Source organism: Hirundo rustica, chromosome 6 (genome assembly GCF_015227805.2).
Source record: "Hirundo rustica isolate bHirRus1 chromosome 6, bHirRus1.pri.v3, whole genome shotgun sequence".
Classification (NCBI taxonomy): domain Eukaryota; kingdom Metazoa; phylum Chordata; class Aves; order Passeriformes; family Hirundinidae; genus Hirundo; species Hirundo rustica.
Genome location: NC_053455.1, coordinates 11,724,198 through 11,752,002, shown reverse-complemented (window position 1 = coordinate 11,752,002; position 27,805 = coordinate 11,724,198). Strand labels below are relative to the sequence as shown.

The 27,805-nt window shown below is 38.6% G+C and overlaps 1 protein-coding gene across 7 annotated transcripts in view; it reads right to left on the bottom strand.

Annotated features, from left to right (window-relative positions):
• The window catches only part of BEGAIN (brain enriched guanylate kinase associated), a 160,417-nt gene that overhangs the window by 42,177 nt on the left and 90,435 nt on the right, over positions 1–27,805 (bottom strand). For 6 of the 7 annotated variants that reach the window (XM_058421016.1, XM_040067383.2, XM_058421017.1 and 3 more), the window contains 2 exons: positions 18,856–19,017; positions 11,866–11,932 (listed from right to left, as the gene is read on the bottom strand). In XM_058421016.1, coding sequence (XP_058276999.1) covers positions 11,866–11,932; positions 18,856–19,017 — 229 coding nt within the window. Of the gene's footprint in view, positions 1–11,865; positions 11,933–17,240; positions 17,298–18,855; positions 19,018–27,805 lie in introns of all 7 variants that reach the window. The other variant, XM_058421015.1, reaches the window with a different exon arrangement.

Below are 27,805 nucleotides of genomic sequence, written 5' to 3'. Positions count from 1 at the left end.
TTGGCACCTTGATTGTATGGCAAAGAGAATACTTCTTCTTCACCTTTCAATCCCCTTTTTCTTACCTAGGTTTATAGCTCACCTGTTTCACAGGCAAGTCTTTCCTATTTGCTTTAGATGACTACAGCTAAACCAAGCATCTTTTCCTCAGAGCAAATGGATGAGGATTCCACAGAACCCAAATACTCCACCTTAAGCCACATGCCTTGCTGTCAGGTCTCTTCCTGCTTTCTATTCTGTTTTCCAGTAGTATAGGAAGGCTCTCTGACCAGGCCTCATATGAGTGGCTCCTGTCTTTCAGCAATCTACTGGGAAGGGGTTTAGAGACAATAGAGCAAGCTGTCATTAACACCTGTGGGGGACAAACCATTCAAATTCCTCATTCTAATCTCCGAGCCTTTAGAACTGCTTAAATCGGCTCAAGGGAGGGCGAATGTAGTTAAAATGTTGAAAAAAGCAGCAGATTTGTGCTTCATTAGAACTCTCTTCCAAAAGGGCTTCTGGCCTGTATTTGTTCCTCCTTGTGGAACATATTCTCACTCTTTATTCTTTATCTCTGGCTATTTAGCCAAAAGAAAAATTCCTGGAAGTTGAGCAGTAGAAAGCTGAGCAAGACCATGTAGTGAAGGTTTATGAAAAATCTCATTGCAGCAGATAAAGCCAATTACATGTGTCACCAAGGAGTAAAATAAGCCCTGCTCAAATGAAATTTCTTCCCTTGATGTTATATTTACGGAGCTCTTGCGTCACTGTAACTGGGAACACTGAGATGAAGATACATTAATAAAACAGCATGAAAATTCACAGAGGAGCAGAGCAGGTACTGGGGAATCGTCCAACAGGGAGATAATTCTCCAGTCACCCTGAGAAGGGAAGAGGAGACAGCTGCTTCCCCTGATGTTGCACAGGACTGTCAGCATCTCTCCTGCCTACAGACTGCTTCCCTCCTCAGTGTGCTCTGGGAAGAAATATGTAACTGGGAAAAAAAAAGAATAAGCAGAGACACTCAGACTGAGGAGGAGAAGGTCTGCATTCCCCGGCAGCTGGCAGGGGTCTCTCCTGGTCGCAGGATTCCCAGGACTCCAGCCAAGGAGGGAAGGGAACCACTGCCCTTGGGGTGTCTCCAGAGGAGAGTTCTGCTTGCTCAGCTTCCTCCTCATGCCAACCCCATGAAGTCACACGGCTTGAGCTTTACATGTCAGAAACTTCAGTGCAGCAGGTTGACACAGCCATATTCTGAATTCTTTATATTTTCTTACGAGGGCTTACTTGGAGATCTAACAAAACTAACTTCCCCGTTTGTTGGGAAGGATAAAGCCAGAAAGCCCTATAAATATGATTGCCTCTATTCTGAGAATGAGAAACCTGTAACTGAGATAGAATTGAAAGTAAGTTTTGATGTTTGAGATGTCCTAGCTGCTGGATGCCTAGGAAAACAACCCCCAATGTATGATTTATCCCACACTTGTAACACCCCCCTGAAGTATCAAGTATCTGTAACCCCATTGGCACAACCCTGTTACAGCCCACCTCGAGACCCCTTATCAGGAGGCTGCGAGAGTGGGCCTCTCTCTTCTTCTTCTTCTGTTTCTTCTGTCTCTTCTGTTTCTTCTCTCCTCTTATCTCTTTGTTTACCTCTTGCATCTTGCTCTTGGAATTTCCTTATCTCTCACTACCCCCACCTTCCAAGGCCATGCTACAGCTGCGCCTGGCGGCTCTGAGCAAGGCCTCGCATCTTATACAATAAACCCCTTCTTCTAAAACCCAACTTCAGAGATCTCTCGTCTACATTCATCTACACCATCCTGGAGTCCTCAGCAGCAAGAGGCATATTTCTACACCCGTTGAGACACCTTTCATTAGCATCTTGAGTTGGGTATTGAATGGCTGCACCTTATTAGAAGAAATAAAATCTATCTTAATAAGACAGATTTAATAATTGGTAACTTAAACTCTAATTTGCTTTCCTGGCATCTTGTAGAGAAAAAAAAACAAAAAAAACCAGGAAAGTATCAGAAGTTTTGATAGAAACCTTAAATTATCAACTAATTTGAGACAAAACCATGACAATGTTGTACTGTGTTCACTTCAATTAGTCCCTCCATACAAAAAAAAAAAAAAAGATTTTGGGACAAAACAGAATACATTACTACTTTAACATCACCCAATATTGGAACAAATTTCACCAAAATTACTACAGTTGGTGTATAAAGATCCATTCAGTAAATTAGGCTTTAAAAAATTGCATTGAGAAACTTGGGCTAATTTTATTAGAGGTTTTAATTCAGAGTCTCTAGTAGTTGGCTAACTGTGAAAGAACTATTTATTAATTTAAAGTTCATACAGCTGATTGATGCATGCTAATGCATTTAAGATTTAATAATCACATCCTCCTTAATTGAATTGTATTTGCTCAGACAGAGCATATAATTAAATCAAGTCTTTTGTAATCCTTCTCATGCCAGATTATTCTATGGTACATTGGGGAAGAATAGTCAAAAGTGTGAATTGAGTTAATTTAAGCCCATTGGAAAAAATCTGTAGTCATGTGAAAGTTTGGTATACTAATAATTTTCCAAAATAAAGGGAAAATTCTTTCATGTAAATGTTCTGCAATAATTAAGAAGTATAGAGGTAGCAAGACTTAAAATACAACTAGGAAGGAACCAGTTGTAAAAAGATCCAGCAAATTTCTACAGCAGATAGTGAAATCCTTACACCACCTGATCAGAAAGTCACTTTAGACAATTGCTCTCAGATGCTGTCATGGAGAATGAAAATATCAGAGGGAAGACACAGAAAACAAAGCCAAGACATGGCTAAGAAATCAAAGAAGAGAGGAATGAGATAATGCTTTACTGGACACTTCAGTGTGCTTGTGTATACATTGTTAGCTGTTTCCAAGATGCAAGTCCAGAGCCTAGGAAGGGTATTCTAAGACAAAGAGATAACTAAATCTGGTTTCAGTGAGGGGGGAAAATTGGTTAGAACTGGGGATGGATTTCAAGACATGCCAAGGGAAAGACAAAGAAATAAAGGTATTTTTCAGGAAGGAAATATATCTGACAGCTGAAATTTTTATAATCTACTTTTCTCCTTTACCAAAAGAGTTGTAAGAGGAGGAGGTCAGAGTTTAGGCAGACAGAGGTTTACTTATTGAACATATTTTTCTAATTGCTGGGGACTTTTTGATAGGATAAAACTACAGCAATATAATTAATAGTGATCTTCAAGGTTGGCATTTTCTTCTTTTTATGATAGATCAGAGGAATTGAATAAATGTATGTGCTACAACTGTATCTTCTGTGCCCATAACATTTGGTAAGATCTGTTCTATGAAGGAGTGATATGGAAATAAGCAGAATCTTATTCTCTGATAAATGAGGTATTACCTCAAATCTGAGTCACTGACCTATTCTAATTTGGTCATCAGAGTTAAATTATAGAATTTATCCTTTTTAGTAAGCAACACTTACTTCTGATTTTTCTGATTAAATATCACCTGCAGCAGAATCTGATTTTTGTTCTCGATTTCCCAGTACTATAATTTTGTTACAGATAACATCATGGGGCTGTAGTGTTTTCTCTGAGGATTCTGATATCATGCTCTATGGCATTTCACTTAAAGAATGATTTGCTCTTAATGTCATATTCAACCTTGTATTAGCAAAGGTCTTATAAAGATTTGTTTCCTTGACTACACCATGAAATGTATTTCTGTAGCTGTAAAAGAAAAAAAAAACTTTGACACTGGTGTATAATTAATAACGTATCACAGAAGGAACTCTGTTTCGCAAAGTGCTGTCAAGGTTCTGCTTGGGAAGTAAAAGCATGCTTTTCTTTCTGTGCAAGTGATTTGTAAAAGAAATGCAGGATGATTACTTTTCTTCCTGGTACAACAAGTACCAGTGTTGATCTTTAGTGTTTCTTCGTGGGGGCCAGGCTGCACTGACTGAGCAGGGTATGTCACTTCCTACAGCACTCCAGCTTAGCACTGACAACTGCAGGGGTTTGCTCCTAATTTGAAATAATGCCAACCTACATGGCACACCCCGTGTAAAAGGACATTACGATGAAATCTGCTTACACCTGCACCTCCTGCTAAAGGTCTTCTCATCACAGTGTCATCCTGAAATATTCCTGAGGTTTTCAGTTCAGTGCATGTCCTGTGTCTAACAGGAGTTCAGGGTAAAGACACCTGTTACCTTTCATTTTTTTTTTTTTTTTTTTTTTTTTTTTTTTAGTGCAAATCTGAGCAACAAATTTAAATTATAAACAGGGATGCTTTATCTAAATTCAATTAATGCAAACAAACCAGGCCCTAGGCTGGGGAAGGGTCCTGCCATTCCTGGCCTGGGTTCTGCTTAGATGTGCTCTTTGATATAAAATATGGATGAATAGAGTATCACTACACAGGGTGATTGCTCCTCTAAGCAGGAATTAGCTGGCTGCTCATCTTTTTCAAGTGTTCAGAAATTTGCTCCAGGCACTAGATATCTTTTGTGACAAAAAGTTTTTCCCAGCTTAGAACTGTTTTATTTTGCTGACTTAGGACCAGTTCTTTGGGAAACCAGCAATGCTGAGGATCTGTTTTTTATAATGAACATAATTAGTTCATTACTGTGATATATGTCCTAAAGTTAATTCGTGTTAAAAGATATAAGATGTAATTCACCCCCTGTAAATATAAGGTTTTATTTCTAATCAAGTATACTACGGGTTAACTGAGACTAAAGCTGCACGGAGAGGGGTACAAGGAATTCCCTTCGTCAGAGATTACACAGGAGGGACACGAGAAACTATGCTAAGAATTACATGAAAAGGGACACGAGGATACCTCTGCTGGGAATCGTTAAAAGGAGAACAAAGACAATGGAAAAGGGAGATGGAGAACCCGGAGAACCAAATGATTACCTCAGATCGATATCTCATCCGTCTCCTCCCGACATTAACATCTCTACACAGCACCTGGACACAGCAATCAAGGACATTGTCTTCCAGAGCAAATCCATTCAGACACACCCGACAGACACACACAGACAGAACCCGAACATGAATGTCTAATGAGGCTGCCTCGGAAGAGGGAATCTCGGAGTCCCGAGTTTCTCTCAGCGATCCAGTGTATAAAAAGAGACAGCTCCAAGCCAGAAATGTGAACTTGGGGGGTGACATACTGACAGAGTGTGTTACCGTGTTCACCCAGTGCCGAAACCCTGGGGTTCGACGCTGTCCCTTTTAATTGTGGCTATCAGAGACTATTTTGTCTCACAATAAAATTCTAAATTTTGATTTATAGAATTTGGTCTATCATATTTATTACAATTACCTAACCCCAATGACAGAAGAACAAACTTATTGGAAGCCAGAGGGTAGTTTTACTTGCCATCAATTTCCTTGGTCTCCTACAGCACTGGAATTGTGCTTGAAATGGTATCTTTCCTATCAGCTTATTAGAAGCCTTTCTAAGCCAGCTAATCATCTCCACAGCCCATGCTTTCTCCTGGTACTGTAGATGAATTTGACAAAATGTGCTTATAGTCTTTCCTTGTACTTATTATCTCCCACATTTCACATCAAGGGTGTGCATTGCCAAGGTAGAGTCCTTCCTGATAATAAAATGTTAAATAAATTATAGCTGGAGGGAATAGAGATGATGTTGACTGATGCTAATTCCCTGAAGTCAATGTAATGATACCTTCTGAGGCTGTGTTAGTGACAGGAGGTTGAAAGAAGAAATGTTTGTTTCTGGGGGAAAAAAAAGAAAAATAAAGAAGTATAGGATTAAATATTGCACCTCTAGTGAGCAAAGAGGATTCTGCTGGAGGTACATGCCACTTGTGATAATGAAGAAAATGTTTTATGATGTTGATGATCCTTCATATCTTTAATACTGTTCTGTGAGCACAAAGTATGCAACCAGAAAAAGAGAATGTACTAATTAATCTTTTTCCATTCGTCTCTTGATTTTCACCTCACAAAAATCATTGCCTTATCTTAATTAATTCTATATTCTCTCCAGTACAGATGAAATTAAATACTTTTGAATTCTGTTGATGCAATGCTATTTCCAAAAGGTACTTTTCTTTATTTAGGAAAAAAAAATATATATATTTTGAAACAGGTGATCTATAGTGACCTGGACTAAATATTCTAAATACTATATACTAACTGACTACCAGTATTCTGCTTGTATATTTCTCTCTCTCTCTCTTTCTTTCTTTCTTTCTCTCTTTCTCCCTTTCTCTGATAAACCTGTCTTCATAATTTTCAATTTATCTGAAATGGGAGAACAGCATCTGGTACTGTAAATTGGGTCTAAAAAGACCTAGGAAGTCCTTTGATATTTTCTGTAGGTAGTGGATCTGGTTAGAGAAGACCTAAAAGTTATTCATAAATTTGCTTCTTGATGACCTTGACTAAGACATGTCACTCTTCTGTGTCCTGATTTCACATTCACAGGTGACACCAGCTTTTGTGAAGGACTTTGAGTTGTGAAATGGCTGCTACAGAACACCTTTTCAGGCTTATTCTTATTTTTGCCTTCCCCGCCATTGTGGCAAATTCGCAGATAATCACAAAGGACCAAGGCACTTACAAGAGACAGACAGGTCAAAACCACCCACATCCCATATATATTTCTGGTTTTTCACCTTCTTTGAAAACAACAGATTTTTCTGGTTCCAGCTAGTCAATATGGTATCCCAAGGGGTTGTCCTGAGAGACAGAGACCAAACCATGTTGGTCAGGATGAAGAAATTTATTGAAAACCTCAGGTATCAGAAATGCATATCAGTGGCCAAGAGATAAGACACATGTTAAGAAGGAGTTTTGCCGTCATGCAGCAGAGACAATGTTGGAAGTGAGAAGTGTCCATTGTCACTTCACAACTCCCTCAGGTTGCTCACAGCTGTGGAAGATGTCCTACTGAGAAGGAGAGACAGAGCAGAACAGTGATATGCCTTCTGGAAAAATGGAAAGTAGTTTCCACAACAGTCTCTCACGATGTCATATCCAGGTAGAGCAATTTGGGAGTGGCTGAGCTGCCTTAGGTGTCTCTTGGGAAGGGGACTGGGCAATCATCACCAACCACATAACAATGGAGCAACAAATGGGAGGTGAATCTGTTCAGAGACAGTGAAAGGACTGAGGATGTCTGAAAGCCTGTGTGCTCATACTCATGTTCCCAAACTATCCAGGAGAATTCATTTGCTTGACTGTAAAAGTAATGAACCTACTCAGTCTGAGGTTGTGTAGCTCCTACAGGTGTTAATGTGTGTAGGTTCTATTGCCTGTTTGGCAAAATTTTTAACTTGGAATATGAGTGTGAAAAGAGTTAGTGAGAAATTGACATCTTTAGCACAAAAGTGCCTGTAAGCATAAAACCATGTAGCCTTAAGTCCCCCTAGAAATGCATTTTTTCAACTGCTATTTTTATAAATTACTTGTTTCTGTGCCATTTACGGTAATTTCCTTCCTTAGAAATGTTATTTTGCAGTTGTGTAGTCCACAAAGCACAAACCTTCTCTGGCTTCTGCCTTAACTAACCAACCAGTATAAATTTCTCTTGAAATTCACAGCTGTCTTCACTGAATATGAGTAAATGAGCCTGCCAGGTTGAGCTGACTCTAAACTTTCTTGTCTTTGGGATGCAAATCCTTCTAAGTATATTTAGGTCATCTCTATTTCATTTTCATGGGACATGCGGGAGGGCGAGAATCTTCTTCTTCCATAAAGGAAAGAAAATTTTAAAAAGGGCTTTAAATTACTGTTCTAGTCACTATCAAAGTCATCATGTTCCATTCAAGAACCCAAGGATGCTGGGCTTCTGTTATTATGTTTGTGTGAGAAAAAGGATTTCTTTCCATTGTGTTCATCTTGCACCTATGATTTAAACCATATTGGGGTTGTGACTGGCAGGTGTCATAAGAGACTCATGTGCAATCTAGTCACTGGTTCAAATTCCAAAGCCAAAGTGCTGGTGCTTGGATGTTTTTAATGCCTGACTAAATTGTTCATCAAATTTCTCACCACTTCCCATAGTCTTTACCTTCCTGGCCTGGATACCCAGCAATCTGCTTCTTTTAAAATAACACTTCTCTGACACAAGGTCTCAGAGCACCACTTAAAACTGCCCAGCTCATATTTAATTCATATTTGGATTTCCCCAAATGGAGATGCTTTGGTATATATTATGGCCAGCAAACTGGAACACCCCAGATATTCAAGAGCTGGATAAATAACTCCTAATAACATAGAACATAAAGTATTTGCTGTACCTCTTAGCTCTCCTCCAACTCATAGGCAGAGGCAGAAATGGGATAAAAATCCGTGCAGTGCTCAGAAAGTGCAGCATTTCAGACATGATCAGCCTCAACACAAATCCCTCTTTACTGCTGGTTTATATAATTTCTTCCAACTTTATGGCAGTCACACGCTCAGCCTGCCTTAATGTAAATGAAAAATCAGACTTCGATATGTAATATTGTAAAAGTTCTATGGGAAAATTTAGCTGTAAATTTTGCATGTTTTTATTGGAAAAATGTAAGAGATGATAAAATGTATAATGCACTGTGTGCAGGGGGTTGGTGCTGGCTTTGCAGAGGTGGGAACTAGAGCTGACACCATCCAGCAGTCTGTCTGTCAAACTTGGTAAAAAAGGCATATTTTATGGTGTTTCTGGATAATAAGGTCTCCCGAGCTCCTTGCAGCTGGATTTCTGTGATCATGTTTTCAAGAACATTCAAAATACAGATGGGGGAGGAGAAACGGGTGCAATTTTCATTAGCAGTTGGGTTTATTAAGCAGCTATTATTAGACACCAGTTCTTCCCAAATGAGGATACCATTAAAAATGTGGCTTATGGCATTAAAGGTAAAACTACAGAACTAACTGCAACCAAAAGCCTTAAAACTTCAAAAGCTTTTAAAAATGTGTTGCTTAATTCCAGAAGTATCATATGGAGAATACAGCTGGATTGAGATCATATAAAGGATTTCCTAACTTGTGGTTGGAATGACTTGCAAAATCTACTTGTAATTGCTGTTTGTGAGCAGCAGGACCATGGCAGAGCACTCTCCAAAAACTCAAACAAGTGTAAAGGAAAGCAAAGATTACTGATGACAACTGGAACTAAATATCATAAAAAGCTATTTGATTGAACAGTGCCGTGAAGGGATTGCTCTGCAAAATGTGAGGACTCTGCTTAGTCTTTTCCCACATCTTAATGGAGAAAAGAGTTATAAAGATTAATTATTTAGGCAGACAGACTGTATATTTCACTTCTTAACCAGTGCTTACAAGACTAAAGCAATTTTCTCCAGCTGAAGACACTGCTGTAAGAACAGGAGTTTTACGAGAAGTGACAGCAGAATTTTAACTCTGTGCCACATTCCTCCGCTGTTCCATGTGTGTTTAGTCTTGCCCAGTTTATTACAGCAAGCTCTCCTCTGATTTCAGGATTGCACTTTTTAGCACTTAGCCAAATCAGACATCATGGTTCATATTTTATATTTATACTTCAAGTTCTGATGTGACAGAGGTTTCAATCAGATACCATTTGCTGTGATCAGAAGCATGCTTCCAAATATTTTTAAATATTTTATGGATTAGCACCAAAAAGGAAGCAGAAACCTAGAAGAGAAGCAACTGCTACATCAGCTTCTTTACTGTGACTGCTGATGAATTAAAGATTATCCTTTTATATCTCTTATACCAATAGCAGGCATGAAAGCATTCAGGATACCCAAAAATGCTGGAAAAGGGAGGTCACGGTGGAGCCCTGGATGAGATGCCATGAGCAGGGACCAGTCACTGAGAGAGGGGGAATTGCAAGTCACCTGCTAGGGCAGGGAGTAACTCATCTCCTGGGAGCATCCTATGTTATCTGCAGGCAAGGGGAGCAAGGGACCACTGCCTGGGGGTCTTTTTTTTCCTACTTGTTGAATTTGAGCCCACCAAATAGTCAAAACACGAAGGTTTGTGTATATATATGTGTGTGTGTGTGTGTGTGTGTGTGTGTGTGTGTGTGCAGAGGGATGGGGTAGGGGAGAGAGAGAGAAAATAAACACATGGTTTATATATTCGGATTTGTATAAAGGTAGAGAAATCAAGAGTGTTTGATTTTAGAATGACAAACAAAACAAAACAAAACAAAAAATAATACACACAGCTGTTCCTCTTAAGAAGGAAAGGGAGGGAAAGGTATCCAAGAGCCCCGTCCACAATAAGCTATTTATTCACCAGACCAGCTGTTATTTAATTTATCTGTCTCTGAAGTATTGAGGGCTTTTGGAGTGCTCTGAAAATCAAAAGGTTTGACTTATCTAAATCAGATATGGTACTTCCTCAGCTTTTTCCTTTTAGTAGAGTTTCCATTTGACATTTGTTTAGTTTTGTGTCTTCAGTTTCAATATTTCAGAAAGCAAAGCAGTCTGGAGTTAAGTGGTGTACAGAGCCTGATTGATCTTCTTCAAGCCTCTAAAGCTATCTTCAATGACTGTCATATTAGTGGGATAAAGAAAGGCACAGTGTTCCACGGGACTGGTTTTCATTTTTTCTGTGCTGTGCTCTGAAGTAATTTCTCAAGGATTTAACTGGATGCTGAAACAGCAATTTAAAAATACTTTGCTTTGATCTGAAATACCTGATAAAAACATATGGATTTTCTGTAGTCTGTCTTCCTGTGTTTCTGTGTTTTTGTTTCATTTACCACCCTGAATGACTCTATTTATCTTTTGTGGTGTATAGATAATAAATGTTGGGCTACAGATGAAGAAAAAATCCTGAAGTGATTTGGGCAAAAGGAAAAAGCAACAAAGGAAGAGTGGAGAAAAAAAGCAATAATCTGACACCAAATTTCATTTATGCTTTTACAGTGTTTAAGCATATATTTATGAACAAACATCAGCTATGACCCCGCTGTAATTTTGCCCTGTTAGCCAGTTGCAAAAGCTCAGCACCCTATTCATTGTTAGCTGTTGAAATAGGATTTGGAGATAAGAACAACGACATTTTAAAACATTTGTTTATTAATAAAGGCTGGTGCCTGTCCTGTAAGTTACTATAGCCCATACTCTACTCAAAATTCACAATAAATTGTGCCCCCCAATCCAAGCTGCTCATCCTTGCAATTGCTACCTGACATCTTAGGAAATTCAAACCTGTCATTCCTTCCTCTCTAAACATTATCCTCACATTCCTTTGCCATTTTACTCCTGACAGTGAGAACAATGTCCCAGCAGCATTAGCAGTGAGCCAGGGCGCCAATGGTTTTGCCATTTCTTTTTGGCATCTTCAAGCTATTTTGAGTCAGTGGTGCTGTGCCTCCCAATGTGGAGCCCACAAAGGCTGCAATGTTTTCTTCTCTCAGTTATTAATTGGTCCTTGACAGTGACATTGACTTTGTGGTGGCAGACACATGCAGATTGGAAATTAATATACTGAGCTTGAAAGTAACAAAAGAATTTAAAAAATCAGACCATTCAAGCTCTGTTAAAAATAATAATAAAAGCTGAGTGGAAGTGTCTAAGAAACATGAGAAAACCTTGGATTACCTTATTTAAATTTGATACTTAATGAAAACATAAATATTTAAAACCCATGGAGTTATTAACTAAATTAACCAGAATTACTTTAAAGGTACAATTTACTCAGCTAGATCATCAGACAAGGCAATCTCTACTTAAATTGATGGAGCTATGTCATTGCACACAGATTGAGCTCTTCATCATGATATCTTTTCTAAGCATAACTGCTTTTAGAGGTTGAGGGTGTTTTTTGTGACTGCTACATACGTGTTTTTCCAATGACTTAAGAACCATAAAACCACATTTAATATATTAAAAAAAAGCACTTGTGATAACTTACCATTCTGTAAAGTTTATCCTCCAGATCCTGATTAATTCTTTGTAAGGCCAGGTAATTGTTTTGTATCCTAAAACAAAGATGATATCATGTAACTGAATACATTGCTTTTCATGTTGTTTTTTACCAGTATTTTCACATCAGTACAAAACCTTGGCTTGCACTACTTAAATACTATTTGCTTATCACTCCTGTTACCAGTCAGTGGTTGCCTTTGAAATGCAATTACCACCTGCTTCCTAAGCAAACTTCCAAACTTCTTTGTCATATTTTCATACTATATTTAGCAGCAAATTCCAGCAGGAAGTGAAGATACGTTGGTTGTTCTGCACTTGTGTGAAGACACACGTTACAGCCTAGGAACTTGCACAAGGTAATTATAATTTTACATCAGGCTCAAGAATAGTATGTAAGAGAGGAAGCTTGAGCTCTAGGCTTAGGCAGCATAAAAAAAGATTTATCATGATATTACACCAGAATCCTACTGACTGTAGCAACACGTGGGCATCAACCTGTGACTTAGAAGAGAATATTTCTTCTTTCAACAGATGTTCAAGAAGTTGCTTATTTTTTTCCAGGAAGTATATGTAGATAGCTTAGCTGAGAAAAGATGTGTATTTATTTTTATCAGCACTTAGGGACTGAATGAACTCACAAAATGAGGCTTCCCTACTTATTCCAGAGCAATACACCAAAGAAAAGTTTCAGCCTGCACGTCTTTAGATTTCTTAGATGGTAACCTTGGTATTGTAATGAACAAGCTGCACAGCCTGTGGGAAAACCAGTGGTATTTTGTTGGTATCTGTGGCTTTCGCCCCACAGAACCTAAGGAGGATAGCTCCTTGTTCATTTGTACCCATCGCCTCAGTATGATGCATAACAAATGTAAAGCAAATGTTAGAAGCTCAGCTGTAAAAACTTTGTCTGAATAAATCTATATGACTGTACTGATCAATAGGTCTAACTCTTTTCAGCAGTGAGGAGATTTTAGGTAATGTGCAAGTGTTTTCACTGTAACACAGTGTGAACACAGATGAAATCCACATTTATACAGCAAAATGCACTTCATCTGAGAAGTCTGGATCTGGGTGTAGTTTCTTTGGTTATCAGCATGGGACTGGGATTAAAGAAGTCTCTTTGTTTATCATTTGGTTAAGAGGGGCTGCTGAAACTGGAATGAAGATCCGTTCTCCAAACATGCCATGGTTGCAAATCAAAGGGTCCAGCCCACCCCTTCTTGGCAATGTGATGCTTATCTCGGCTTCTGTTGCCATGGAGATTTTCTTTCCACTTAAATGATCAGAATTCTCCATTCAGGGCAGGCCAGTGGCTTGCAGTGCCACTCTTAAGGGATGCAGAGCTCTGGCTGGGGCTCCTAGCATTGCGATAACATCTGCTGCACAGACCTGAGCGGGGATGTCTGTGCCAAGGACATCTGCTCTGCAGATGTAAATAATGACATCCCCATGGGTGAACCTCCTCAGGGTACCGAGGGTCAGCCCACAATCAGAGCAGCCATTTCCAATATGCATTGCAACCTGGGGGAAGCCTCAATGTTCCCTATGTTTTACAGAGGTGCTGAGCAGAAACTTCCTTCCTGTGAGGAGGATCTGTGGTAAATAGTGCTTGCTGAGGTGGTGACCCAAATGGGCTGAAAATCTCTGAGACTTGTACTGTGAGACTTGGTCAATACTCACCAATTCTCATAGTGCTATTGTGTTTGTGTCCAGGTGACTTAAAGGATTTACTGAACTTTGCAATTCTCTGCATTGTCCATGCTCCTCACAGCATTCACCACTAAGCCTCTCTATAGACATTGATTTGTGCAGCTCTAGGTTTACTTGGGACTTTTGCAGCCATTTAGCTGTCAACATGACAGAGACAAATCTCAGGGTACTCTGTACCCATCTTTTCATGGTACAGAAGAAAGCAGAGATGATCTTGATACTAGGAGAGTTAAAATGGCTTTGCCTGCAGCAACTCAGCACAAATATTTTGTTTTGGTGGTAAGAATGCACACCATGATGCAGGAAGAAAGGATTTAGAGAAGTAAAATAGTGCCTTCTGGCTGGGACCAGAAGTGCCACAGCCACTCCTCTGTCATGGTTTATATTTTTTGCCTAGTAAAGCAAAATGGAACAGGTTAAACTTGCTTTGCACCCAGGCAGTTTGTGGTTGAAGTGGAGGTGGTGTAAAAACTGATTTAAACATTAGCTCCTGCAATGCCCTAAAAGTTTACATGGGTTCAAAAACACTTGCATAACTTCCTGAAAGTAAAGGGGAGAAAAAAATTTGTTTAGGGCTTTTCTAGCCCAGGTGCCCCTGAACCACAGGCTGTTGTGCAGTGGTTACTGATGTGGACAGCTCAAGGGAGGCCCTGAAGTTTGGGTCCCTTCTGTCTTGGGTTATGTAACCAAAAAAATGTGTATTCTATTTCATCTGTTGAAAGCTGTTTTGTGGGAGATATTTTTTCCTTATCTCTTGTGACTCCAGGGGGGAGGGGGGGCAGATGCCTTCTGATAATGGCCCAGCCATTAAAACCAGGTGGGGCAGTGTTTCTTATCTCTTTCACCACCCCTCCATCCTCCAGGGGGACATCTTCTGATAATGGGCCATTAGGGCCCACCAATGACATGACACATTCCATCATCCCATTGTGAGATGCTCCACACAGTGGGGGACGAGCCAGCTGTTCCTAGGCAGATAAAAACTGGGACTGAATGACACAAGGGGTCCGGTTTTTCCACTGGATCCCAGAGGAAGACCGGATCCACCTCATCACCACTGGACTTTCTACAGGATCATCTCTACTCTACAGAACCACATCTGTTACTCCAGGAGGATTTATTTAGACCTCTTCCAACACCCTGACCAACAAGGTGCCAGGTCCCTGACTCTGACAGGGTTTTTCCAGGATCTTTGTTTGCTTGCTTGGTTTGTTGTTGTTGTTGCTGTTTTTTGTACTACTACATTTGTATATACATATATTTTCTAAAAAAAATATTCCTAGTAAAGAACTGTTACTCCTATTCCCATATCTTTGCTTGAAAGCGAAGCTCTAGCTTTCTCTGGCAGACAACTGTCTTTCAAAACCAACACATCTTCCCATAACTTTGAGACCATGAATAAAAACAGCAGTAATTGCTGCTTGGATAGAGGACTTATCATGGTGACAGTGGGTTTGCTCCTCAGCTTCTGTTTTCACTTTTTCTCTTGATATGGATGGTTGAAATATTAATTATCATTAATTATTTTTCAATGACAACACTTCCATGCCATAGATGGTGGTAGACGGTTTTGCAAGAGTTTATCACAGTCTGCTTCTTGCTTTGTAGCTTCTTTTGCCTTTGCCCATCAAATTTTTGCCTATTGTATGTTCAGAAGAAAGTAGCCCACAAACGCTAGTTCTCTAAAACCTTCATTTTGCCCTGACAAAATGATCACCTCCCAGTACAGTCTAATGAAATCTAAAAAAAAAAAAAAAAAAAAAAAAAAAAAAAATCCACAGTAAGTAAGTAGGAAGCTGAGCTTCAAAAAGTGTTTCTATTGAGAACAGTATGCAAAGGTAGTCAAAATAAGCACAAACACATACACATGTACACAAGCACATACACATGCACGTATATGCATAAACCCCAAATTGGAAATTCACTGCGCCAAAAGAAGTGTCAGCAAATGTAGGTGGCAAGGAGAGAAATGGACCCAGAAATACATGGAAGAAAGTGTTAAAGTGATGAGAGGAACAGAGTCAGATCAATCTTTAGGCAAAACTGTAAGATGAAGGGGAAATAAAGAGTAGGGAAAATTATTCAAATTTGAAAATTATCTGATTAGCAAATGGTAACTTAACCTTGTTTGCAGAAAAAATACACCCAGATGGCCTGAACATTGTGAAGTATGAAATATTTTAACCTTGTGAATCTGACTTTGAAAATAAAATGATGGGTAGGCTTCACTATGCTGCAAAATGCTCTAAGGATAAACTCATGAATTGATAACCTCTTATCATGTGTTGATGTATTTTTGTGTTGTTAATGTCATTAGGAGATACACACGTGGCTTCAGGTGCACATATGTGCATCTATTAAAAAAATGTTTAGATTCTTGACCAAATAAGGTCCAAAAATATTCTGACCGTGTTGAACATGTCAGCTGTCTGTGCTCTAAATCACCAAACAACACACTCCTCCCTAAGACTGCAGATAACCACTGAAGATGGAGTCTGCAAAAGCCTTTATTTCTCTGCTTCCACTCAATCTCTAGCCCTCTTCAGGCCATGAAAGACATCTAATGTAAAACTTCGTCTTGGGCTGACTTCCTTTAAAGAAGATAAATTCTTCTAGAAGTGTAGCTAGCTTTGAAAAGTGACTCTTGAAAGAGTAGCTTCTTGTTAAAAAAAAAAATTCTCACTCTGTTATCACAAGTTATACCAACATCTTTATGAAAACAATAGTTTTTCCTTCAAGATTCCTGTTAAGAACACACCTTCAGTCTGTGAAAAGACTTACTTTTGGTGAAATAATTATATGTGTGGGCTAATCTCAGTGCTAAATATATGCTTGTATGGGTTTACTTCTCATGCCTTAAAATAACTCTACTTTCTGTTAAAATATAGAATGGGGACCTCATCAAGTTGTTAGACAGGGCAGGGTCTCAAGGAAGAAACCCAAAGTGAACTTTGGAGTCCAGATGTGGTTCCAAATTTGGATTTTGAAATTTTTTTAGATTTTAACTTATAAAAGCTGTGCTGATCATGTTAGATAAGGGACCTCTGTGAGGAATTTGAAATCCCCTCTCTTCTCAGTCACTTTTCGAAGCTGAACCTATGCTTTACAGTTATTACTTTCAAATCTAGTTAACATTGTTCTCTCACTGAGAAAAATGAAAGAGGCCATCTCTAAATGTTTGTAGAGAAGTTCAAAACTTGATCATTGAGCCACACATGTGACGTCCTCTCTTGAGTAAAAGTGGGGAGGCTTAGCAACAGCACAGGTAAATCTGGATAAATTAAGACAAAGTCTTTCAGAAAGGATTACAAAAGGATAGTCATTCAGCCCCTTGGAAAAAAAAATTTGCACTTTTCAGAAAAGGAAATTTAATAACACAAATGTTCTCCAGTGTACAAGTAGGATCTTGTTACACAGGGCCTATTCATTTATGGGGGGATGAATTTCTCTCCCTGTGCAGTGAATAGAGACACGTAATTGAAATTAATTCTACTTTGTTTTTCCCACATTGCTTTTCATCTCTGACATGTTGCTGACAAGCTTTTGGATGACAGGTTTTTTCAGACATTATCTTTCTCCATGTTGACAAATCTAGATGTTCAACTTGCAGGATGCCTTGCTATTCTCAATAGAAACATTTTTAAAGCTCACCTCGTGAAATATTTTTGGCTTCCATTATGATATGTCTTCAGGGGAGTAATCACCTGCCTGAAACATAATTTGTAATGTAAGTTTTCTTCATAATATGGTACAATGTTCCATTAGAATATTGGAAAGTCAGTTCTGCTAACGTGATGTTCTGGTATGAGTGCTAGACTTGGCTGTGAGCCCTTGGCCTGAGTTTCAAAGGGTTCTTAACTAATTGGTGCCCAGTGCAGTTGATAAGAGGCTTTCTACTGAACAGGAAGCCCATCTGTTTTTGACAGCCCCTCTGCTGCTTTATGGCAGCTGTCCAAATCGATGTTTCAAGAGAAAAGGGCACCAGTGTTCCCTGTCCTGGAATGTATTGAAGCAAAACTACATCAAGAATTAAGTCACTTCCAGTAGTCCTGCCCTAAGTGAAAAGATTGGAAAAATGTTGTTGACAAGAAAACTATATGGAGAACCTCCAGACTGCTCTTGACAGACGTGTGTAGATTTCAAAATCACCATGACACCTGCATATTTAGTCTCCTTTTGAGAAGCATTTAAGTTATAAGAGCACACTAGGCTATTTACTAAATTGAGATCTTACAGACTGTTTATTCATTCTGTTTAAAATTTGCATAAAATGGTTTGGTTGACTCGGGTCATTGGTGGTTCTGTCATTGTTTTGGTTTGGCTTTTGCCTTCCACAAAGAATAAAAAATATTTCTTTGGGTATTGCCCTGGAATGATTTATTCTGAATTTCGTTTTGAGTCATCCAATGAATTAATCAAATAGTTCCATTAAGATATCAGTTTAAGAAAGTCTCACAAGACATGCAAATATATTCCTGTATAAGTGGATAATTCTAGTTTCAGAAGATTTGAAAACAAATGAAAAAAATTGATATTAAGAATCATAATAAACTTTAGGCTAAGTCTACAGACCATTTTAATCAGTGCCAGGAATGTCAGGAGTGCATGCTTAACATAATTTATCATAAACATTAACTGGGTTCCCGATTTGAACAGCACTGTACCACGGCTACAACAGTTTTAAATAATAGCTTTTTGGCATCATTCCCACTCTGTTTGAGACTAAAAAGGAAATTGTTTGCTGTACTATAATGCAAAATGCCTTAATATTATTTCAGTTGAACACAGTCTCAGCTTTGAGTGATGGAGAGCCAAATTCTATTCTCTTGTATCAGCGCACTGAAGTCTAAACAAAGAAAATGTTCAAAGTAATTAAAAAATATTTGTATATATAGAGTATAAATAATATATGTATAGATATGTATATATATGTAGTGGGTTTATAACTTTTGTATATGTAATGCCATGTAGCAATATCCCACATGTATGTTTATACATAATGTCATATTTGCACATATATAAGTGTATTTCTATTTGCATATTTGCTTTTAGTACAGAGGTATTTTACATATCACATGTAAATAATTTCATGTGGCACGTAATAAATATTCAGATAAATGAAACCCATATATTAAATATGAAACACAATGTGTAATCAAGAAATAAAAAATCATGCATGTTTGCAACTGTGTTTGGTTTTACTTACATATGTCTTTAATACAGTCACTTTTAAAATTCTGTTTATTTCAAAACGTTCATTACTAACCTTCTCAATTTTTCAGTTACTTTTTCAAGTTCCTCCTGAGCACGTCTCAATTCTATTTCAAGATACTGACGCGTAGAATCAAACTCCGTTTCAAGCATTTCCAGCTTATGGGTAGTGTAGGATAGTCGCTTTCGTAATTCCCCCTTCTGTTCCTGCAAAGTACTAGAAAAACAAAGACCACAGCTGTAGAATTTAGCTGCTCCCAAAAAGCTTTTCAGGATCAACTCTTTGACCAGTTCCCTAGAGTATAGCTTGGCCTTAAGCCAGAAAAGTATGCTCAATTTTTTACTGCACTTAGAAATCTGATTCAGAGAGCTGACTATCTTCCATCTGTCTTTTCTGGTGCATTTATTGCTACTATCTCATTATCCAGAATGGAGTATGTTGTGAAAAAAATCTTCATTAAAATACAAAACACAGTCTAGAGTTTGGTTTCACACAGGGCGTTCCATTTAGGATTATTTTACCATACTATGACTGAATCAGCAGGTCCCTATAGAGCAGCAATGATAAAATATTTCCTTGCCTAAAATCCAAATTACAGTTCTGTGGAGGAAGAACTTTTCATCTTATTTGATTCCTTTTTCACCCCAATCATTGTCACAGAGATGCCAGAGATCTTATTGTTCAGCATTTCATCTAGAGAATGGTAATCTATTAATAATATCACAATTTTAAGGTTGTAGATCTTTCCCTTTTCCCCCCACTTATTTGGGAGCCAAGGCTTTCCAGGCTCAGGTGTAATCCTTAATTTTTCACAGTTCTTTCACTAAAGAACTTAAGACCTAATTGTAAACTATTTTCAGTTACAGTCTTAAACAAAGCTAAGCAGGAGATTCAGGTGAGCCACTCATAATATGCCTTAATTCTCATCTGCACAACAGAGATTTTTGTAACTTTGTCTATCTAGTTTGCAAGCTCTTTAGTCTTCTAGCATGCTTGCAAGTTGAACAGCAGGATGGGATTCCTGCCAGAGCTGGAATCTCTGGAGATGACTGGGACTTGGTTCATGTACTTCACCCTCAGTATGGTTGCAGGTGGGACCTCTGAGGCACTATGGGACTGGGGTTTGCCATCACCTGGACACAAAGTGCTGCCACAGGATGCATTGTGAATTGCCTTGCTTTTTCTTTTAATCATATGGTAGAAATAGCTCTTCATAAAAGAATGGCAAATCTTGATTCCCTTTGATGTCAAGTGAGTGCTGCCATCAGCTGCAGTAGAATAATGTTTTGGGTCTTTAATTAGACAAGAGAGTTGGGAACAACATGTCAGTCTTCAAGGAACACTTATCTGAGCTGTCTACAGCGTGACTGGCTTCTCCTCTGCAAGCTGTGATAGGAGCTCAGTAAGTTAATGCAAAAGCCTTACAATTGCTGCTTACTTGATCCTTGCAGCTTTGAGCTAGGAAACAGCCCAATGTTTTGCCAACACGGCGCTCTATTTCAATTGCACATATTGCGTGGTTACAGTTATACTTAGATTACCACTTGTGGTTATATTCTCTTAAAATAATATATTCTAATTCAGACATTTAATGCAGCTCCACTTAATATAAGCATTTAATTTTTTGCATTTCACTTGGTGAATTAAACCCTGAAGTTATCTAGGGAACTGAGAATCCAGGCTGCTCATTTCCAGATGTCTTCATTGATGATGTTACCACATCATACCCCCTTTCACGTGCTCTGCTTCTGGCCTGTTCCTGCTACTCTGCTCATCCTGGGAAAGAAGAGTGGTCAGTTTTCCTTCCTATAGCCTGGAAACTTGGATTTTCTTCTGTGAAGTGGCAGTTACAGTGTCAAAACTGTTTTAAGTGAAAGGAGATATGCTCTCAAGACTTCTGCTGGTCTAAAAATTTAACCATTAGCATTTGTACAAAAAATAGACAGTAGGTCCTCCAGCTGTGATTTTGGGTAAAAATGCCCACGTTGAGGCTGCTGGACAAGTGCTGTTAATGCAAATTAAGCCAGATCAGGGAAGGTTAAAGCCTCCTGCTGCACTGGGAAATTTTGGACACTGGGAGCATAACCTTTGTGAGGAAGAGGAGCTGTTGGGGTACAAATACAATGGTAATGCCAGGAATGTTTAAGTTAGTAATAGGTGGAGGCTGCTTAGTAAAAGAGGAAAGAAAAGGAAAGTTAATCACAACTTTGTTTTCTGTTTCCTCATGTAGGCACTTCTTGCTTTGAGTCTCAGTTGTGAGAAGATTAGACAGGAGCAAAATCCCTGACTCCTCAAATGAAGTTGCTTCTGCATAGATTGGTGTGCCAGACCTGACTATGTGAGGAAATTTGGGGCTAAAAATCTGAGTGCCATGTAAAGCTTGATCCTGAAGTGGAAGGCACAGCAAGTCTGAGATGCCAAAATGCACTTTCAGATTCAGATCTGGACAGTTTTGACAGGCTGAAGCTTATGCTAGAAGGAGAAACTTCCAGCTTACTTTCTCTTTTGAAGTTCACTTTGAAGTATTTGTATTCTTGAAATCATAGCTTTCAGAATGAGATTATTCAATCCATTAAAATCAAGACTATTCTAGTGAGGTTTACTGAAACAGTCTATATAGATGAACTCTTCCACATAATGTTCTAGGTAGTAAATCATAGGTGTAACTTTGTTCAAAAAAAGAAAAAAACTCCACTGATTAAAGCATAACTCAGGCAGCTTCAAAGATGAGTTATTCTCAACCAGCAAACCATAATTCTGAAAAAATCTATTCATTTCCACCCATGGTGGAAAGATGGGGTGAGATTTTTAAACTTTCCCAAACCGAGGAGAAACCCTCCTCACTGTGTATTTTGAGTCATCTGCTACATGTTAAAAGAGTTGACTGTTTTTAAGAGGACATATATTTAGATAGGAAATAATCCATGATTTATGATGGGATTATTTTTGATACAATAGTAGATGCATAACAGTGAGTCCTTATTAAAATAAGTTGTTAGGTGGAAAGGCAAGAATTTTAGAGGGAAAGAAATTACATTCTGACACGAATATGCTGAGTGGCAAAAAACTTATTGTCACTTTTATGGAAGAAGACAAAGAGAGAGAGAAAAGACCCCAGTTGGGAAAGTGTTAAACCATCTGCTTTAATATTCATTTTGAGTCAAGAAAGTTTTGGAAAGATAGCTAACTTTCAGGAATGCCACAATGAAACTTACACTCGTGAATGGCACAATAGGGAAATTTTCCCAATTCTTAGACTGTAACCATTGAATGGGTACTAATAGCTGTAACACAGAGAGCAGATTTCCCAGGATTCCCAAGATGGTTTTGATTTCTGCATGATCTGAGCCATATCTAGATACATTACCGGTTTGAGGTAAACCAGTTGTTTTCTCTTGATTTTGGTTCTATATGAGCAAGCATCTGAGAGGCAAAGGCAAAGCAATTGTGTGAAACAATTGTGTGAAACAGCAGAAATAATAAGAGGATGCAATGTATCAAATTCTGCATCTTTAATAACAGGATGAGAGTCTCAATTTTTGTTTTGTACTAATCTAAGGTATTTAATGAGGTTTTTTTGTTTGTTTTGTTTTGGTGGGGTTTTTTGGGGGGTTTTTTTTTGGTTTTTTTTTTCATATCTCATGAAACAGATGTTCTTTCTCTGGAAACCTTCCTCTTACCATTATCTTCCAGAGTGATCACATAATGACATGCTAGGATTCTCATTCCTTATACTGTGTTGTGGTTTTTGTTCTAGAAATCTGAGGTTTTCATGAGGAGGGCTTAATTTTGTTCTATACCACTGCAAATTTGATAGTGGTAGTTTAATCAGAGTTGAAAAGAAGGAAAAGATAAAAAGTCAAAACATGGAGTCACAAAGTCAACCATTTAGCATTTTCCTTTTTCTTCTATCCAACCAACCAACTCCATAATTAGCTGCATTTTGTTTCTGTTTGTCACATACCAGTTAATTAGAAAAATTCATTGCACATTTTTTATGCTACTAAATCACCATATTTTGATTAATAATTTATGTTCTATGGATAGTTGATCCTCATGGTTCTTTATTTTTATATATTTTATTTTTATATGTAAAACTAAGAAATAATTAAATGGAAAGAAGCACATCCAGGAGAAATGATAGGACATTTGCAAATAAAAAGTATTCTGGTAGTGCTATGGCTTAGCAGTCTGATAATGCTGTCTAGAAAACACAAATCCTATATTCTATGGTCTTCCTGAAACTCTGACAGCTTCAAGGAGTATGGAATTACAGGGCAGGCTCAAAGGTCCTGTAGATTATTCCATCTTTAGCATAAGGGGCTGCCTATTTATTTTAATGATCTCAATGTTCTGCTCCTGTGACAATCAGTGGTCTGCAAGTCAATACCCACTTTGTTTCATTAAAATATTTCTTTAACAACAAGGATAGTAAATACAATATTAAATATTTAGACTGGTGAAAGAAAACTTCTCAAGGGAAGCTACTTTAAAGGTTATTAAAAATTATATTTAAACTTTCCAAAGTATTATTTTCACTCATTAGCTCTGTTTATATTAATAAAAAGTACAAAATAGATGAAACATATATTTGCACAGAAATTTGTACCCGCAAACATTATCTCAGCCTGCAGCTGTTGGTCAGGGTTAAGTTGTAGTGCCGGCTGGAGAAGCTCCAGGTGAACATATTCCCGCTGGATTTCAGACAAAGCTGAGATGCCACATGATAAGGGCCTACTATGAGGAATGGTGTGCTGGAAAACAAGCAGGTTTTTTATTGTACCTGTCTGATCTTCTGCCAGCTCATCTGCTTAGCAGATGGGCTGGTGAGAAAGGAGTGCTGGCATGCGAAGTTGGGGATGCTCAGGTGCCTGGAGGCCAGAGGATTTCCAGAGCCTTCTACTCTCAGGTGGCCCACAAAGAGGGTGCTCCCTGAACCTTTACTCTGTTAGAGTTGATGTCTATGGGTCTGCCCCATTAGTGGAGCATTCCAGCAACCCCACATCTCTACCTCCCTGGTCAAACTGCTTCAGCAGCACTTTCCACATCTGCCTGCCACCCCAGGGCTCTGGCTTTAGATGGTTCTGCAATGTTGTTTAAAACCAGAGAAGACACTTTTTTTTTGAACTAGGGAAATTCTCTTTGAATGGACCGATTGCATTTCTTTACACTGCTCCTGAAGTGAGTGAAAAAAAAAAAAAAAAAAAGATTAATGGTATTAGGAGGGAAATTAATAGTGAAAGGAACATGAGACAAAGGCAAGATAGATGCCCATGCCAAAAAAACCACCCTTATCAAAGGTTCTCATTTCTGGGTAGTGAAACAGATATTTTAATGCAGCTGTGAAATCCTAAGCAAAACTAATTGCATTTCATGGGTAAAAAGCCTGACTTGAAAGAAATAACATGTAAGAAGGAAATAACCTGGACTGGGTTTTGGATCTCTGAGTTTTGAACATAGCTTTCACAAAGGTTGTACCACTCAAGGGAGTTAAGGCAAGACTGAGCTTGACTACTGCTGGTCAACTCTGGCTCCCTGTTCTTAGTCAAGAGCAGGCACTACCAGGATGAAATTAACCTGGCCTATTTTAGAAGCCTACTTTTAGATGAGTTGACGCAAATCTGGAAGTACCCACCTCCATTAATTACAAAGGGAGTCTAGTCAAGTATCTCAGACGCAGACAATCACATCTCATCAGATAACTCCCCCTCTTCCTGACTCAGTTCTGTGTGTATGAGATGAGGTAATACTATTTCCTTTCTTGTTTGCTTAGATGGCGTGGGGCTCCACAAACATGAACTACTAAAAGCTTCTTAAGTGTTTATCAGATCTGCTTCATGTCTGCGATGTGTCACATTCTAAAAAAAAAAAAACTTCATTGGATCAGGAGCTTGGGAGCGCTGAGGAAAATTTAAAAAATATATTCTGAACAGAATTTCAAAAATAATGTTTTCTTCTATTACCCTGTGGGGTTTTGTCTAAGGAAAGGTCAATAACAGTCTACCCTATAGAGGTGTTTTCTGTGAAAGAGTATAAAGATCAGGAGAGGGAAAGGTCAAGGGAGAACCTGTGCGCCCAGTCATGCCATGCCAACTTGGGCCACTGATGACAGGCAAGGCAGGCAGCCAGATGGTTTGAGGCAGCTTTGTGACCTCGCTTTCCTGAAAGCACTTTCCCAACACTGTAAGTCTGCTGTGGATCTCTGAAAAGTGATGGGCTGTTTGGTTCAAGGAAAGCAGCCATTCACACCTCGGTTTTGTTTCTGATTTTTGGATGCAACTGGTCATCACAGAGATGAATATCATCAGCCAGGCAAGAGGCAAGGTTCTGGGAGACACCTTCCTGACCTGTAGCTCACACCCCAGGGAGCAGCAAGATGGGAACAGGGATCTCTGGGGATGTTCACAGCTGGCAGAGATGCCAGCAGGTCTTCAGCGCTACTGGGTTACTACTCAATGGAGCTGGACTGCATTGACAGCTTGATTTTGAAACTACCTAGGCTCCAGCAGCTCTTGATGATCCATATCTGGTAGTCTGGATTACCCAGGACTTTTTATTCCAGCACATGTGTGGTGGACATGACTCTGGAATGGGTCTGCATGCAGCCCAAGGTGGACATACTGCAAGAAAGGCACCCAAACCCCAGCTTAGGAGGAATAGCTTTGAGATGACAGTTGTGACATTGAATCTGACCCCTCAACAACAGTTTTTCAAGTTGTAGTTGTTGGAAAATTAAGTCAAAGCCTTTTACAAGTGTATTCTAGATTAATGAAATATTTTTAATGAAGCAGTAATTGGATTTCTATGTTAATCAAGTTTTGATTATGTGTTACATGCTCCGGGTCATTGTTTCAAAAGGTTAATGCCAAAACTATCTTCCTTGTCTGCAGTTTTTGTGTATAACCTTGCTCTTGCTTTATCTGATTAGGAGGGGGATGGGATCAAATTACAAAGTCAAGATTCAGAGTCTGAGAATCCAACTACAGACTTGAAATCATAAATTTTATTGGGGAAAAGGCTTATGTGCTGCAGCTCAGACCCAGAGTCAAGCCCACAAATCTCAATTCTCTTGCACTCTTTATTCAGCAGCTTCATTTGTACTTAAAGAAATTTGCTTATGCAAATGTCCAAGTTCTTCAATAGGCATTTTCCAATAAATTTGGGCTCACTCAGACTTTGTTCAGCTTACTTTTTTTTTTTTTTTTTTTTTTTTTTTTTTTTTTTTTTTTTTTTTTTTTTACCAAGGTCTGTCAGGATTTTTTTTCTTTACAACACATCCACTAAATGTCTCCATTACTTTCAAAGAAGTTTCTTACATTTGAAACTTTGGAGTATGAACAGTGTGCCTCTCAAATTACAGGCAGATATCTCTCTTTCCTGTAGATATACATACAAACACATTTAGACAGATAACTTTTGAAGGAGTTTTTTTGCAAGTATTAAACCATTTAAATTTTCCTTGCAGTACTTGTTTTCAAAATAAACAACCTGAAGCTGGGTTTGGATTATGAAAAGGAAGGCCTGTACATATGTTTCAGAACAAATGTGTGGGTGATCCAAATCTGGAGCTCAGATAGTTTCCAAATGACTGATGGACACATAAAACAAGTAACAGAATCCTTTTCTTAGGTTCCAGGCATTCTGGCAGAATTCAAACCAGAGAAGAGGGATCCTTTATCAGAAAAATTAGAGTGTCATTTAGAAGGGAGGTGAGGAAGAGATGTTTAGCAGTTGAAGTGCCAAGTGCTGTGGGACAGATTCTTAGCATGAAAGCCTGTTTGAGGCACCTGTAGAGTTCATACGGCTACTTTAAAATAGATACATCACTGGATTATGGAAGGTAGCTTTTCTTTACTTTGGACATGAGTACCTCACTCTTTCATAATTCACATGATTAGAAATATAGACCTGACAAGATATATAATATGGTAAATATGTCTAAACTGTACTGGCCTTATTCATAAGAGGTAGAAAACAGTGATCTCTTTTAAAAATAAAACCAAACTATATCTTGGTTATAATGACCTGGCAGTCTTTCATTTCAGAAGGGTGACTTCTATAGCAAATATCAGAAGCCGATAGACACATCTATCCAACAAGAGCATTCAGTATTAACTGTAATATGAGGTGATAAGGATATGAAAATTCAGTTATGTGTTGACATGCAAAAAACCCTTAGAGGACCATCTGTCAGCACTGAGTTGTCTTAAGTGAATGCCATTTTTGCCAGTGAAACATGACAAGACTTTTAAAATGTACTCACAATAAAGACATACAAGTTTTCCTTTATTTAAAGGTGTTATCCATAACCTAAGGCTCTGAGTGGATTGAATAGAAATACCATGAATAAAATTACAGCTTTCAGAAATAGACACTAAACGTGTTTTGATTATTTTAAATGAAGTTTCTTCAGCAGACAATTTGGATTCCCCCAGTGTACTGAAAAATACAAAGGGCAAATGAAAATGAACTGTGAGAATCCAGACCTGTGAGCAGGGAGTGTGTTAATGTGCAGAGCACTAAGCAAGGGTACAGAGCAGCTCACGAGGAAGGAAGAATGTGGACCTGCAGACCAAGATGTGCACTGTCACTGCTTGGTGCAAGGGCTGAGCGGAGAATGAAGGGCTGAGCCAGCTCTCTGAGGACAGATTTAATACTTCTGCTAACTTGATTTGGAACTGAAATCTTCCAAATAGCTTTCTGTCTAATGAGATGAGCATTTTTGCTTACGGGACACTTCTGAGGTTGAATACCTGAGTATGTGAGAAATGAATGCAGCGCACAGCAAAACAGCAGGAGTCTTGTGCCCAAATTCAAAGGTGACTAAAGCAAAGGGAAAGAGTGGAAGCAGTAGAAGTTTTTCTATGATCTTTGCCTCCTTCCAAGCTGCCTCCTAGTGCCTCCGTTAGGCTCTCCTTGAAGTGGAAACTAATTGGTTTCAGTTCTAGCAGGTAGACTCTTAGTAGCAGTGTCTTAAATGTAAACCTTTAGGCTCAGTGAGTGA